At 34.5% G+C, this 13,974-nt stretch overlaps 1 protein-coding gene across 1 annotated transcript in view; it reads left to right on the forward strand.

Annotated features, from left to right (window-relative positions):
* Positions 1-13,974, forward strand: part of FSIP1 (fibrous sheath interacting protein 1) — a 55,074-nt gene that overhangs the window by 12,098 nt on the left and 29,002 nt on the right. Inside the window, exons 8-10 of the mRNA XM_032213630.1 lie at positions 253-357; positions 2,509-2,673; positions 4,045-4,176. Coding sequence (XP_032069521.1) covers positions 253-357; positions 2,509-2,673; positions 4,045-4,176 — 402 coding nt within the window. The remainder of the gene's footprint in view (positions 1-252; positions 358-2,508; positions 2,674-4,044; positions 4,177-13,974) is intronic.

A 13,974-nucleotide genomic window follows, 5' to 3' on the forward strand; every position in this document is an offset into this window, starting at 1 on the left:
TTCCAGATGACCTTGAAAAAAGGTTGCTACTGTTTAAAGAATCATCCCTTAAAGTTGTAGCCCCTTTCTTCTCTCTTGGTCAGAAAGCCTGTTGTTTATTGAATTAGCAGGCAGATTTGTAAGATTGAAAGCACATTTTCCATCCATATTGTTTTTTGAAACATGCACATCTCTAATTCATACTGATATTCAAAAGACTATTGTTGATCTCCCAAGACTATCAATTTTCAAATTGCTTTCCTTTTTATGTAGCTGGCCAAAGATTCGTCAAGTGAAGTTATGCTAGATGAAGAGAGACAGAGACTATCCGAATTACTGAAAGATACAGAAAATGATAGTAATAAACTTCAAGTTGAGGTAAGAACAAATAATATTGATTTAAAGCACTTTTTCAACACAAGCTCTGGGAAACCGAAATAATTCACTGTAGTATTATTTTCTTAGGCTTCTGCTGCAGTGAGAAAAACTAATGTGGTATTGTGGAGAAGATACTAGCCCAGGATTGGTGATCCATGTTCAAATCTCCAATTGATGATGAAATTCACTGTGACTTAGGGCCATTTATTCTCAGGAGATTTTAAGGGTTAAAGAAAATGGAAGTGTATTTTGTTTTGAGTTTGGAGCAGAGTACTTTGAAATCAATGTTCCAAATCTACTGTGTTGCAAAGGAATAAAACTTTGTTTTCCAGTTTCTGTCAGAATAAAAATCAAAATGTGTTTCCAACTATTGGAAACAATGTAAATTTTCTTCACTTTTAATGGCACCCTGAAATTTAACTTCAGTGCATTACAAAGGCATGCATACGTTGCATTTACAAACTCAACAAATCAGCTCAAATCAGCATTATATTGGTACTCTTTAAATTTCATGCTCATAGTATCCAGTATAGACAAAGTACAGCAGTATACATGTAATCATGCACCTTTGCATTCACTGCTTTATCTATTCAGATTATATCCAACTTTCCTTAATGAGCAAGTTATAATTAAAGAGTAACAGTATCCTAGCGTCTAAGTTGATGTGGGAAATGGCATGAAGCAGGAAGAATCCTCTCTGCATCTGAACTTTTGTCATCCAAGGCATCATCTCCATCTTTGAGGAATCCTACTTAGAGCCTCATAACCAGGAAGATGAGACCTACTAACATTATTGTTGGTTATGAAAGTGGAGCTAAGGATGGATGGTACCTGCTTTGATTACAACTTAAGTGAAGCTGGTATTGATGTGTATCTTTCATGGAACGTAAGCCAGAGACTCATTCCAGTACAACTTGCTCAAATAAATCAGCCATCGGCTATACATTTGATCAAGTGGGAGGTCTGAGTGATAGAATCCATCCTAGTCAGTGGATATATCTGTGGAGAATGTAGTCCAGAGTGACAGGAGGGAGGGGCCTTTTCCTTGAAACCAAAGAGATGGAAAAGCTTGGAGTCTCTGATATGCAGGAAAAGGGCAAAGGTGGACCCTTCCTAATAGTTCATAATTCAAATATATCTAGTATGCAGATATGCAGATTGTTGTCTTGAGTCTGGCAAGATTAATGTAAGGTCAAAGGAACAAACATTTCCAAGTAGTTTCTTTATTGTCTTCGCCTACTGACAAACCATTATCAAAAAAGTTATGCATCCTGCTCTATAGACATAATTGTCTGAATCTCTTGTGGCAGATGTGATTTTTGATTCCTACATGGCATTAATGGTCCAAACATTTCTTTTAGAATCATCATTTCAACAATTTAGGTTTGTGCAGTTGCAACCACTGTTCCCAGCTGAAGATATGTAACATTTCCTGAGTAATCTGGGTCATTCTATGTATGTTTCAAGGTACCACATGGAAACTTATTTTGAAGGCAAAATATTTATGGAAATTCTTTCCATAAATAAATCAGCAACCCAATTATCACAGGATTTTCCAACATGCTATATTGAAAAATTCTGTCTTCTGTCTACTGTAAATTCAAGATCAAGCCTTGTCTTCCTTCTGTATTTATATGCCAGTAGGGGGTGCACTTGTAATTTGGAAATGGCCTTGGAGACTTTTTTTTTTGTTAATATTTAAAACAATTCTAAGAACTCATTAGAGGACATAATGGTCTTCCACTTTTCCAAAACTATGATGCATTTAAACTGCATATGATTTTAAATAGATAATGGAAATACATGCTCTGATTTAGAATATGCATTGTCAATAGAAATACATATTCATTTTCATATAACTTTATTTAAAAAATTGAAGGAAAAAGATAAATGCTAATAAGAACAAATGTTTAGAATAAAGATACGAAAAAATAAATGAAATAGGAAAAAGACAAAGCCAAAAGTGCAAGAAAAAGAAACAAAGGAGAAAAAAGTATAAACAAATGACTTCTTACATATTAGCTATGCATATAAAAGTAAACCAACTTCTTACTCTGTGGGTACAGTATAACATTTTTATATAATTTATAATCTATTTTTTCTAATCATGTAATTTGAGAGGGAAATAATTATTTCATTTTTCTTTAATAGGAAGAAACAATTGGAATAGTTGTACCAGGTGAAGGATATACACCCGAACCAATGGAATATTATCACCTTGCAGAAATTGATGCTAAACTCAAAATAATAATATCTGATGGAGATTTGTCTGTATTTCAAGGCTCCTGTTCAAAAGCCTCCAGTAAGATTTATGAGGTACAGAATAGGTAGAGGATGCCTTGCTGAGGCAATATTATACTTTTAAAAATTATTTTGACAATATTAACAATATTTTTTAATTGCTATACATTCTGTAATAGATTCAGTCAGATAGGAAAGTATGTTTCTCATAAAGATTGTTTAAGGAAATGTGGTTGGGGACTGGGAAGTCTGAGAGTTGTACTATTCAATCACTTTCAGCTGGTTTGTTAAAAAAAACCTAATATAATTAGTGTAATAATTAATATAATTATTAATTAATTATTTAATATTTAATTATTATTTAATTAATGTAATGTAATAATTATTTTTTATACAAATGCAATGTGAAACACTGATTACAGAATAACTCCCCAAGGAAATTCTAAGTAAAGCTGCTAAGTTTTTATTTTTTATTTCATCGTGTACTTAAAAGTGGTCTTTCAATTTTGCTGGGCTGATATCTTCCTTTTCCCCCTTAACAAGGAACCTTAGTGTTTTTCCTGGAAAATACATTTAACAGCTTGATTTTTCTAATTAAAATCTTGATTTTCCAATTCAAAATCTACGTTTTTAAAGTGAGAAATAGCCATTGTTTTTTATACCAGTAATGTTTGGTAGGGACCTTGGTTTAACTACACTACCACTATACTTTCAAATAGACAAACTGAGAAGCTGATTTCACAGAGTTGCTGTAGGTAGGATCTTATTTTTGGAAACAGAAAAGGATAGGTAACCCTTTCAGACATATTTTGCATGGGACTGTTTAGCTCCACATTACCATGAGGTTATTTGGGGATAAAGTCTGTCTTTTGGGGGTTAGTTGTAAGCAATTTATTATACTAGATTGCTCACCTGACACCATTAATATCATCCCCTTGCCCCAGTTGGGATCACTGTGTAAATAGATTTGAATTTTTTTAAAAATCTGACTTATACATAGGTTCTACTTTTACCAAGAAAAGTATCAGTATTTTAGAAAAGAGCTTACTCTAATTAGCGGTTTAAATTATTTTATCATTGCTGGCATAACCAATTTAATCAGTATTTTAGAAAAGAGCTTACTCTAATTAGCGGTTTAAATTATTTTATCATTGCTGGCATAACCAATTGCTTTTTATTTTGGAACAGAAATAGGACAATTTTACATTTTCTAAAGCATTATATATATATGCTAATTATATTGTAGCTAAACTCAAATTTTAGCTAATGCCAGACTTACAAATGAATTTTACTTAACACACATAATTGAACTGGAACTCAAGCTAATTTGTAGAAGGCATTTAATGTATGGGGACCATGCTTCGGTAACAAGGGATTGGTTGAGATTGTTACCTTTCCTTTTCCTTTTAAAATTCAGTACTCTTATTATTATTTGTTTTTTTAAAGGAATCCTTGGCTTACGCAAATAGAAAGTTGAACATTCCAGGTGAAAAGATCTTAAGAGATACTAAAGAAGAACGTGATCAACAAAACAGACTTAAAGAAATCAACCATCAACTTAAAAACCTAGAAGAAACTGTAAGTCTCCTAAAGTTTATAATTTTAAAAAGTATTATATATGAAGCATAAGAAAAAGTTGCAAATACTGATTAATCAGTAAATGTTTTGTTGCAATACTACTGTGATCTTAACAACAGATAAATGTGTCTAAGTAGCTTAGAAATAAGTGTGTATTTTGCTTATTTATAACATATAATGTGTCTAGATAAAATGAAAAAGATTAGATTGTATGATCATTTAAAATATATTACTAAAGATATTTAAAACAAACTTTTCTCTTCATTTTCTATCTTCACACTGTATGTACCTAAAACTATATCAAATTGATTTATGCATCATCAGGTTGGAGTCAACTTTTAGTGACCACATAGATTGATTTTCTCCACAATCATCTGCTCCCAACTTGATCCTTCAGTCTTCCAATATATCCATCACTACAATAATGGAATCCATCCACCATGCTCTTGGTTAATCTCTTCTCTTTCTTTCCACCTTTCTCGGCATTAGAGCTTTCTTCAGAGAGCTAAGTCTTTCCATAATGTATCTGAACTAGGATAATTGAGCCTGGTCACTTGTGCCACAGAACTCTGGGTCGATTTATTTGAAGATGCATTCGTTTGTTTTCTTGCCTGTTCATGGTATTCTCAGAAATCTTCTCTAACTCCAAAGTTCAAAAATGTCAAAATTATTTCTATGCTGCTTCTTCAACTTCATATTGGAAGACCAGTAAACCGACAGAAATATCAGGGGCTAAAAAGTCAGCAATAATCTCCTTGTGTGTTTCCCCACTTTAAAAGCAGAACGTGGAGAAAGACTGAAACACGTCTTGAAAAGATGTTACATCTTTGAGGCATCTGTATTAATGATTCCTATAGAACAAGGGTGTCAAACTCAAGGCTTGGGGGCTGGATCCAGCCCATGGGGCTGCCCTGGAAACAGCAAAGGACTGGCCCACGGTGCCCCTGCCAGGGAAAACAGAGCTGTTTGTGGCCCTCCTGAGCTCCATTTTCATTGGCAGAGGTTTGCAGAAGGCTGTCGCAGCCGAAAATGGATCTTGGGAGCCTGTTTTTGCAGAGTGCTCGGGCCACCACAGGTGCCCCTGACACAAGTGACATTGAGCTGACTATGCCCACCCTGGTCACACCTATTCTGCCCCCCCCCCAGGTCAAACACAACTCTGATGCAGCCCTGCAATAGAACATTCTTATTCAGTAAGAGGCTTCAGTTAATGCAAAGAACAACGAGAGGTTTTTTTGTAAGGGGAAAAAAAAAAGCTTTATCTTATTTAAAGTAGGGTAAGAAAAGCCAAACCGAAAATAAGAGTGAATCAATGTTTGCCTGTCACTGTTTTCACTTTTTATGTTTGAGAAGTAGTTTGCCACCTAGTTGACCTTGCATTTTAACGTAAATTAATCCCATAAAATGAGATTTGCCTTTGTGCAAACAAATGGTAAGATACCATTTTATCAAAATTTATGGTCCAAAAGTTCCTTCTTAGAATGACATATCTACAGTAGCTTATATCGGTTTTGTAATATCATTTTAGTGAGTGGTGAAACCTCCAAATAAAACGTATCTAAGCTGTGTAATTTCTTTTTGCTGTTGACCTTTGCTCCCTTTCACCCACTCGGTCACTGAGCCTTTCTATTTATGGGAATACAAGTCTGGACAGGAACCCTCACATTGGTGGCTTAGTCTGCAATAACCAATGCTTTGGAATGCTTTGGGCTACTGATTCATTAAAATACAATGAATGTTCACAGGTCAGTTTCAAGGTCTGATTAGTATAAAACTGTTCCTTGGAATTTGCTTAGTAGGTACTTACCACTCCTTCACTGCATACCAGACATTTTTTCTTGACGAGAGAATGCCCATAAGACATTATGGAAGTAGAAACTATTCTTCACTTATTAAATTATAAACAAATAAACCACCTGCATTGTTGCATAACCTAGAGCCAGATTGGCATTTCTTTATACTGTGAAAACTCTTTGGTACTTTTGACCCTCATTTTCAAAGGAGATATGTGAGGTATTGGGAGAGTTTATAGGCAAGAAAAAAAGCTATATTATGGTAGAAAAACAATGACTCTTATTCAGTTGCAGATTTATCAATGTAGTGCAGATGTAAAAGGAGATATGCTTGAGATATCTGTAATACTAAGGATCATGCCTTATTCATTCTTCTTTCCTCATCTGCATATACCAGCATTGTGTACATTTCTGTAAGTTTTGTAATTGCTTTGTTCAGTTATTTTACTCATTTTATTTAATTGTTGTGGCCCACTGGCGGCCAGTGGAGCTGGCAGCAGAGTCAGACAGTGAGGAAGTTGGGGAGGAACATGGGCCAGTCCTGGGAGCTGAGGAAAGCTCAGATGAGGGCTCTGCCTCAGAGGCAGAGAGGAAGCTAGACAGCAGTGAGGCAGAGAAACAGCTGGAGCCTGTTCCCAGTGTGTGCATGTGCAAAGCTGCCAGAACACAAGAATTAAGAAAGCAGGGTCGACTTAGGAGTAAAGCCACACTTTGTAGGTGATTGGCCCCTCCCATAGGAAACAAAACAGGAGCGAACGGGGAGTAGGCTTTTGCAGAAACAATTCGTTCATTCGGTTATTTCAAGAGTGAAAAGTTCTGTTTGTGACTATAAGAGACTCTGTGCCAAGTTTTGCCTTGCTCTGCATTTGGAAACTAGTTATTTGGCAGCTCTCCAAACAAGATAAGGTTCATATTGATAAACATTCCTCTGAAAGACTGTTTGCTAAGCCTATGGAGTGTGAATGAAAGGAATTCACAGTCGTGTAAATAAAAGGGTTTTTGCCGGGACCAAGACTCTGCTTCTTGCTTTTTAAGGAAGCTTGGGTCAAAACATTAATACATTTTTGCAAGACCTTTCTGAAGCATTATCTGCCAGGAAGACAGGAGAAGGCAAATTATGACACATGCATAATTTAATTATGCAAATTCTATACCTTGTTTACTTGCTGAAGATACCAAGACACAAATATAAAATAGCAGCATTTGCACATCATTCATCATACACATGTAAATATTTTGAAATCATTGCACTTTGCTAAGAATGCCACTGTGTTCTTGACCTCATTATTAAAAAAACAACTAAGAAAGTATTTTTCTAATATAAAAATCTGTGATATATTGTGTTACGATGGCAAAATGAATGTACAAAAATAAGTGCTAATAGCTGTTTAAAGTATTGTATAACGCTGCAAAGGATCCAATAGCAAGTTAAAAAGCCGACTGTATGAGCAGAGAAATTGGCATCAGCGAGGGGTGGGGTTGGGGGAAAAATAGAAGGATTCGAAGCTAAAGACAGGAGGACAAAATATATCAGGTTTGAGGCTTCCAAATCTAGTTACTCTGGGCTGCTTACAGTTAAAATTGACATTATCAATGAAAAAGAATGCAGCTGAGGAGAAGAAAAAATCCCCAAATAATAGGGATTTAACCACCATCCTAATCCAAATAGTTATGTTTTAAATCAATGAAAGAAAAGCAACATCCTTATCAATTCCTAATCTGCTTTTGATTATTTTAGCTCAATTCATTGCCTCTTGTATATGACTGTTATTCTTTTTTCTATGTTCTTTCACTTACAGTTCCTGCCAGTGGGAAACTGTCCCATCATGTAGCACAAAAACGAATATTGTGAAAATATTGTCAGAGTATATTCTCTGAGCAGAAGCCAAATTAATTAACTTGCAGAGTTAATTTGGTTCATTTTCTTAGTCCACTGAAATCCCATGAGGCTGTGAGGTTATGTAAGGTCAGCAGTGGCCCTCATAGTTTTTCTTTTATAAAAAATATGCAACAAAAAACAGTTGTTAGCCAACAAATTATTTTAATCACATTTTTGAAGTTGTTTTACAGAGATTTTGCATATAGATCTTCTATAGCTGTAATGACCTTGCTCTTTCCGTTGCTCTTTTTCCATGTGAAAGGAGGATATTTCAAGGCTCTGTTATTGGTTAGTAACAACTTGTTTAGTGCAAGTAAGGGTAAATGCTAATTTATTGAAACCATAATCACCTTGAATAAATTTTACAGTTAAGGAAGGATAAAATAAATCCAAATCTTGTTTTGAATGACATTATTTAGGGCTCAAATGATTCCATTTATGTTTCTAAATTCTAAAAACAACGGCAGTTAACTCATAGTGGAATAACAGACATATTAATGCTATTGGTACCTAGTTTGATAATGAAATATCTGGAAGCAAACAAAGGTCAAAAAGCACCAAGGATTCCGTAGTTGCTTTTTTCTCCCACTGAGGGAGGGAGGGAGGAAGGGAGGGAGGGAGGGAGGGAGGGAGAGAGAGAGAGAGAGAGAGAGAGAGAGAGAGAGAGAGAGAGAGAGAGAGAGAGAGAGAGAGAGAGAGACTGTTAAATAAGGAAAAAATACATGACCAAATATAATATAAATGACCAAATATCACGACCATCAAATTTGATCCCTCCCCCACACCGAATCTGTTCATTTTGTTATTGGAGACCGCAAGCAACAATATCATAATTAACTATATTCCCTGTAATTATCAAGTTACTGGGAATTTGATTAATCTATTATAAGGCTGCCCAGGTCTTGTGGAAAGGGAAGAGAATCTCTTCTTCATTGAAGTGAAGAGGAAACCCTTGTTCATAGGCGTTCCACTCTGTATTTAGATCTCAGTGCTGTTGCCTTTGCAAGAATAATAGATTGAAGCAAATTTATTCACAAAGACCAAGTCACTGAGCAAATTCTTTTCAGTATATCATAAATATTCACTATATCTTGTTCATCAAATAAATCAAATGCAAATCTATATCATTTGTTTCTAGAAATGTTTCCCTGCTTTTGTTATGGATGTACTCGGGTATTCTGAAGGTCAGATGGAGCCAGCAGACCATAAAATCTAGCCAGTGAGAGAACTGGAACTAAGGAAATCTCAAGGGTTTATTAAATGATGAGAAACTCTGTTGTTTTGCCCATGTGTTACATAATTGCTGTCTCTGCAGTCAGTGCTATTAAAATTCCACACTAGTCCTAACATGAACCCCATTTTTATAGCTGAAAGAAGAGATAAAGAAACTTTTAGCTAGCATTTCAACAATATTATAACACACTTCCATTTTTATTATTGCATCATCTTTGGTTTGGAAGATTCTACCTTGAATATACTGTGCTAATTATCATATAAATTAAGCACTTAAATAAGCTTAATACAGAATTATCCTCTATGCCAGTAACCAGATTCTGCATAGTAAAACAAGCATAATGCAGGCTAATTATGTTTAGAATGCCACAGTTTGAAGTGTTGTCCCTTTCTTTCTATTCATTCTGGTCAAAAGTAAATTGAAGTTATTTAGCTACAGTGCAAACAGAAGGTCATTATTTCTTTACAACATGCTCTCAGTAATAATATTCCAAGAATGAGTTTAATCCATACAAAGTTAATTCATAGCAGCTCATTGTATTGCAGGTTGCATTTGTAAGATTTAAACCTTATGCATTCTTTCTTACCATAGTAAATTTTAATTAATTTTAAAACCATGATGGGTAGGTAAACTCTGTACTTTTTCATTCTTTAAATGAGTTTATTCAAATATTTAACACAATTAAAACTTTTGTTTCAAGTCAAGATTGATAAGGTTTATATAGCAATAGCAGTTAGACTTATATACCGCTTCATAGGGCTTTCAGCCCTCTCTAAGCGGTTTACAGAGTCAGCATATCGCCCCCACAGTCTGGGTCCTCATTTCACCCACCTCGGAAGGATGGAAGGCTGAGTCAACCTTGAGCTGGTGAGATTAGAACCGCCGAACTGCAGATAACAGTCAGCTGAAGTGGCCTGCAGTACTGCACCCTAACCACTGCGCCATCTTGGCTCTTAGCCATCATTTGCAATGAGTTTGGTAACATGCTGAACAAAGGCTATTTTATTATTTTATTTTTTTATTTACTAATTTGTATTGCTATCCAACTCATACATAGGTGACTTCAGATGGCTTATAACATTTTAAAAATCCATTATCTAATAAAATCATTAAAAGCCCTACCCTACCTCTCATGGCTGCAACAATACAATAATTATTAATTTAGTTGACTGACCAATAATTCTTAAATTCTGACTGCAGAAGCCATGGCGTTTGCCCTTTAATACTTGAATATCCACAGTCAGGGGCAGTGGTGAAACAGGGAGGTAGTCGGGGAGATCAAAATGAGGAAAATAACTGTCTTTGCACCTCTATTCCTTTTCTGCATGCATTGTACTGATAACAACAAACTTTATGGTGTGACACCATATGCAAAGTCAGCAGGTGTTAAAACCTACTTCAGTTTACTTCTTTCTTCAAACTCTCATTTCTTCCTTCAGAAATTCACTACAAAGCTTTTCATGCATGATAGTGAATTTTCAGCTCTTTAGACCAAATGTGTAGTTGAATGTTATCCCACGTTTAAGACATCCTTGGTTACAAAAATCTCACTTCAGATATTGTTGCTTTCAAATGTATATTCATATACGTATATACCATTAGGTTTGATGGACAGTGTCTTAAATACAAGGTAAAATAATTATTAAACATTTCTGTAAGCCTTATATATATATTTTTAATTTTAATTAAACAAAAACACAAAAAAAGAATCATCCTTCATTACATCTTGTAGAAAGTGTGTCGATTGGTTACAGATAACTTTCGTGCATTTCTTCCACAGAAGAAATTACTTATAGTTCATATTAGATTATACACTTTAAGTAAAAAATCTTTGTATATCTTACTATCAATATACCACAATTCTCATTTGACTACAATTATTTGAACATGCTTTTACCTCAAATCATTCATACTTAAAGATACAACCACATAATGGCATTCATTAGCTATTTCAAAAAATCCTCCAATAACATTACACCTTTATAGAATCTTTTAAGTAAAAGTCAATAGATAACATTTTTAAACCTCCCCCCCTTTGCCCCCCAACTCACTGACTAACATTTATATCTAAGTTACTTTAGCCAATACCATAGCATGTATATATTATTAAACAGTGACCATTAACATTTCCTTGTTGTTATAATTGGCTAAAAATCATTTACTATTTATGCCCCATCTCCTCTCATCAGCCCCCCCGCCAAAAAAAACCCTTACACCTTTATAACAAAATCTAAATGAAAATTTGTTAGTGAAATTTATAGGTCTTTTTCCCAAGTCATAATTTATAATTTATATCCAAATTTCTTTTACTAAATTGTCAATACATGTATATATCATTACGCTGTATCAATTATCATTTCATTATTATTATTTATGGTTAATTAATTGTTAGCGAGTAAACATTTAATAACAATCTAAAACAATCTAAAACAATCTAGAAGTTACAAAGTTCCTACTTATTAATCACCAAGAATAAAAAACCTAATTTTTTATTACCAACTTTCATTGTCAATCTGTATCTTTCCAATAACAAAACAGTCTTATCTCTCTTGCCAATTGAGGAGTCAGTTTTCTTTTTGTCTCCTTTGTAAGGTTTTTTATAGGCTTCTCTCCGCACTTTGTTGCTTGAAGGGTCTCTCAGATAATCTACTTGCCCACCAGTTGCTACTAAAGTTAACTTGTCTTTGTTTGTCAATCTTGCTTCTGAAAAAAATTCTCTTCTTATATCTATCATCATTAGTATTTTTTTCTCTTCTGTGTCCTGGAATCTAGGGTAGAGCTCCAATTTGTCGAATTCCCTTTTCCACATTCCCTTTTCATTTTCACCCACATTTGCTCCATTATTAAATTCATCTATTTTCTTATCTTTATCTCCTATATCTTCATTCTCCCCTTTAATTTTGGGGGCTCAAACCCCATCATCTTTTGTGGTGAGGAAGACTAGTCTTTCCAGCTTCTTCTCAATTCTCCCATATCCTTCCAATAGATTTTGAATTCCAGCCAAGATATTTTGGAATTTTAAGGTTTCCTCATCTAAGTATTGACCCATGAACAGAAGAGAGAGAAAGAAGAAAAAAACCCAATAATGACTGCCAGTCTAGTCTTCCAGGCTTCTCTTAGGTTTTATTTTATTTAAGTTGACTTAAACACAAGTTCTTTTATGCTCTTCAAAGGGGAAGTGTTCTGTTCCCTCCCTCCCTCCCTCCATCCATCCATCCATCCCCCCTTTCTTTCTTTCTTTCTTTCTTTCTTTCTTTCTTTCTCTGCCAAAATAGTTCTCAGAGGCACCTGTGAAAACAGTTGGTGCCCTTGGTTTTTTATCAGTTTCTGTAAACAAGTTGCAAACCCTTCAGCTGCAGAGTTAGTGAAGTCAAATAAAGGGATACGTTGTTTTTAAAAAAACCTCCAACTGGCAGTTAATTTTCACCTTCTGTAGGAAACAAAGTTCTTTAGATTGCTTTTAGTGTGATTTAATAACAAGTAGTAGGAAGAACTGTTAAAATAAAAAGGAAGGTTTTAATCCAGAAGTCAAAAAATAAGCAACAAGAAGCAGAAGAGAAAAAATCAATCCGTTCACTTTAAGAGGAGAAATGGAGAATGTGACAGACATTTCAATCCACAAAAATAGTTACAATGACAAAGGAGAAAAAACTTTCCACAGCGATCCCATTAGGATTATTTTCACAGCTCAATTCTTTTGTTTAAGGATCAATTTGGCTTTAAGGAAACATTTCTTTGGGCAGTCTTTAGCAAAATAGAAAAAATACCTCACCAGATACCTCACTTTCCCTTTTCATTTCCTTCCTTCCGTCCCGACTTCATCAGCCTAAGGGCTGCCTGTTCACTGTGGGCTTGAAGCACTTTCCTTGGGTCTAACGGATTTTTCTATATCGCTGAGACCAGCAAGGCTTTGTCTTCCTGATCATCGTCTCTACGGGACGGTTTTTATAATATAAAAACAGCGGCAAAAGTGTCAACGGCGGTCTCAAAGTGTCGAGACCGCACGTTGTAACGTCGCGATGTGGCTCCTCCTCAAGCCTTATGTTATTTTTCACCTAGGTTTTTTATTGTTAAATATAGTTTGGGTTCTTTAGTCTTGAAAAATTTGAGAAATGTTAGTTTGAATAATAGAAGAAAATAAAACAAGCTTCTGTTCCATTTTGGAGGCTTGCTGAACTTGTTTAGTTTACAAAAGTTAATTATTGGAACAAAGTAATCTAACTTCCAATTGCGAAAAGAACTGCTGTATTTTAAAATATAATTTAATTAATCATTAACACAAACAAGGCAAATTAAATGCCCCTTCAATGAGTTAATTTAGTCTACACAAGTCCCAAACTGTCATATAAACATTTCCACTGAAATTCTGTGCATATGTTCGACATTGACATTGTTTATTTTTCTACCCTCCAAAATAAATAATTATTCAGTCTTCAGTCCTTTTTAAATGTAAATATTTCTATTCAAATTTTATGTGATAAATGCTGCCTTTACATTATTAAATGAAATTACAATATATTAATCAGTACTTCAATAAATGTAGTATTTTAATAAATGCAGCTGAAAACACTGACATGATTTCACGATAAAGGTTTTTTTTTTAAATAAAGTACTGGAAGTTGTCTGTGTATGATATTAGGCTTAAGAGTTAAAGCTGCAATAGAAGGGACAGTGCTAAATATAATTTAGCATTAAATTAGATTAAATTAATGCAGACAATGCTAAACATACTTTAGGTACAAAGGTGGTGTTATCTTATTTTTGCTATGTTTACGAAATTGCAAATTATAAAGTAAAAATTCCAGAGTATAAATGTCTGGAGTTAAAGGAATAGGTCTGGACTAAATTCAGTCCATCCCCTGCCCCCTTCCATTTTTAAAGTGTCACCATTA

This window comes from Thamnophis elegans, chromosome 1 (genome assembly GCF_009769535.1).
Source record: "Thamnophis elegans isolate rThaEle1 chromosome 1, rThaEle1.pri, whole genome shotgun sequence".
NCBI classification, from domain to species: Eukaryota; Metazoa; Chordata; class Lepidosauria; order Squamata; family Colubridae; genus Thamnophis; species Thamnophis elegans.